This window comes from Empidonax traillii, unplaced genomic scaffold (assembly GCF_003031625.1).
Source record: "Empidonax traillii isolate 1590-97213 ecotype Southwest subspecies unplaced genomic scaffold, ASM303162v1 scaffold808:size486820, whole genome shotgun sequence".
Taxonomy (NCBI): domain Eukaryota; kingdom Metazoa; phylum Chordata; class Aves; order Passeriformes; family Tyrannidae; genus Empidonax; species Empidonax traillii.
The window spans coordinates 132,778-134,901 of NW_020956001.1; the positions used below are offsets into that span (position 1 = coordinate 132,778).

Here is a 2,124-nt window from a genome sequence, read left to right on the forward strand (position 1 = left end):
TAGTTGTGTTGGAAATGATAGTGCTGACCATTTCAGTGAGAGCAGGGAAAAGTGCTAACCTAGGGCTGGTGCCTCCTCCCCACTACCCCACCCACTCCTGCTTTCATCAGGCATGCAGGTGAGGATCAGACGTGCACCAGGTCTGTACCTCATTTCTGCAGTGCTTTAGGGAGAGAGATGTAAAGCAGTCTTGGGGAAAAGGCAGAAGGAGGTGCTCTGCAGCACGGAGCCTTGTGATGCTGCTCCCATTGTGCAGTGGGCTCAGGACCTGTTCAAGAGGCCAGGGCTTTCTCTGGACTCTTGCTTCTGCAGCAGGAAAGGTTGCTCAAGGTCTCACTGGCCTTGTCAGAGAGGCTTCGAGTCCGGGTTGATGATTAAGTTTTGCACATACAGGAAACTAACTCTGCATCTTGGCCACAGCATTCTGTAATGATTAGTGGCATATGAAACTCCAAGAAAGTAAAATTATGTTCATTAATTTAATTAGGATGAATGTCTGAACCAACTCCTCAGTAAGAAAACAATAAGCTAATGTTAAGAGCAATTTTTTGTTCTCACTTCCCCTCTGCCCTCCTTCTCCCTGCACAGAAAACTTCAAAGGAAACTGGTCAGAGCAACAGAAAGTGGGTTATCAACACAACATTCCCTAATGCAGGCTGAGGCATGTGTTACAAACCCTGCAGTGGGGGCACCCTACAAATGCCCATCTCACCAGGGCAGTCTCAGGGACATGACAGAGGGATCTGGGGGAGACATGGACCTGGGCAAGTATTGCAGGGATCAGGAAAAGAAAAAAGGGAAACTCTCCATGCCTGGTACCCAGGAAAGTTTTCTGATATCCAGCTCTCTCCTGGGGTACATTAGGTACAGCATCACCAGCTGGCCAAAAGATATGATTTTCCTGCTCCACTCTGCACTGGGGCAGCCTCACCCTTAGTCCTGTGTGCAGCTTTGGGCGCCACAATAAAAAAAAAATATTAAGCTACTAGAGAGCATCCAAAGGAGGGCCAAGACAATAGTGAAGCGTCTGGAGGAGAGGGAGAAAGCCATTTATGAGGAGCAGATGATATCACTTGGTTTGTTCAGCCCAGAGAAGAGGAGACTTATGGGACACCTTAATTGTGGTCTTCAACATCCTCACAAGGCGAAGCGAAGGGGCAGGTACCGATCTCTTCACTTTTGCTGCCAGTGACAGGGCTCAAGGAAATGGCACAAAACTGAGTCAGGGGAGGTTCAGGTTGGATATCAGGAAAAAGTTTTCACCCAGAGGATGGTTGGGCGCTGGAACAGGCTCCTCAGGGAAGTTCTCACTACACCAAGACTGTCTGAGTTCAAGAAGTGTTTAGAAATTCTCTCGGACCCACGGTTTGATTCTTGCAGTGTCCTGTGGAGGGCCAGGAACTGGACTTAATGATCCTGATGGGTGTCTTCCAACTCAGCATATTCTATGATTCTATGAAGTGTTCACAGGGAGGCTGTCATAGGTAGCATAGGTAACTGTGACTTCTGTAAGATTCAACTTTACATTTTTCAGTACTCCAGCTCTGTCTCATGTGCGGTTTAGTGCAGGATTCTACCCCTCAATCAGATTTGATGGATATAAATTGCAAGACACGATGGCTGACCGCTGCAGTGAAGGGGTGTGAAAAGGCAACAGAGATCAAACTGGGCACTCAGTGTCATTTTCACCTTGTGTTTCAGTGGGACCTCGTGTGTGAGCACCGTGGACTGAACCAGGCAACAGCAACCTTCTTCTTCATCGGTGTTACGATGGGGGCCGTGGTATTTGGATACCTTTCCGACAGGTTTGACCCCTTTCAGGCTGTTCCTCCAGGGCCTCAGTTTCATGACAAGAATTTCACAGATCTGTGACCTGCAACTGGCAATCAGAGGGGTAGAGAATGGAGAAAAGAAAATTGTAAAGGAGAATCCAGCCTCTCACTTGAAAATGGGATTCAAGTCACACTACGAAGCAGTGCAGGGGTAAATAATTAATGGATCAGTGAGTTAGCAGTCCACCAGAGAAGCAGCTCTGGCCCTGGTTAGGATTCCCTTCCACTGCCAACTGGCCCTGGTTAGGATTCCCTTCCACTGTCAACTGCAGTCAGTTTTGCTGCAGAAACA

General features: G+C 48.1%; 1 protein-coding gene across 2 annotated transcripts in view; it reads left to right on the forward strand.

Annotated features, from left to right (window-relative positions):
• The window catches only part of SLC22A7 (solute carrier family 22 member 7), a 20,390-nt gene that overhangs the window by 3,388 nt on the left and 14,878 nt on the right, over window positions 1-2,124 (forward strand). The window contains exon 2 of one of the 2 annotated variants that reach the window (XM_027901732.1): window positions 1,702-1,805. The exons of the other annotated variant lie outside the window; for it this stretch is intronic. Coding sequence (XP_027757533.1) covers window positions 1,702-1,805 — 104 coding nt within the window. The remainder of the gene's footprint in view (window positions 1-1,701; window positions 1,806-2,124) is intronic. 2 annotated transcript variants of the gene reach the window in all.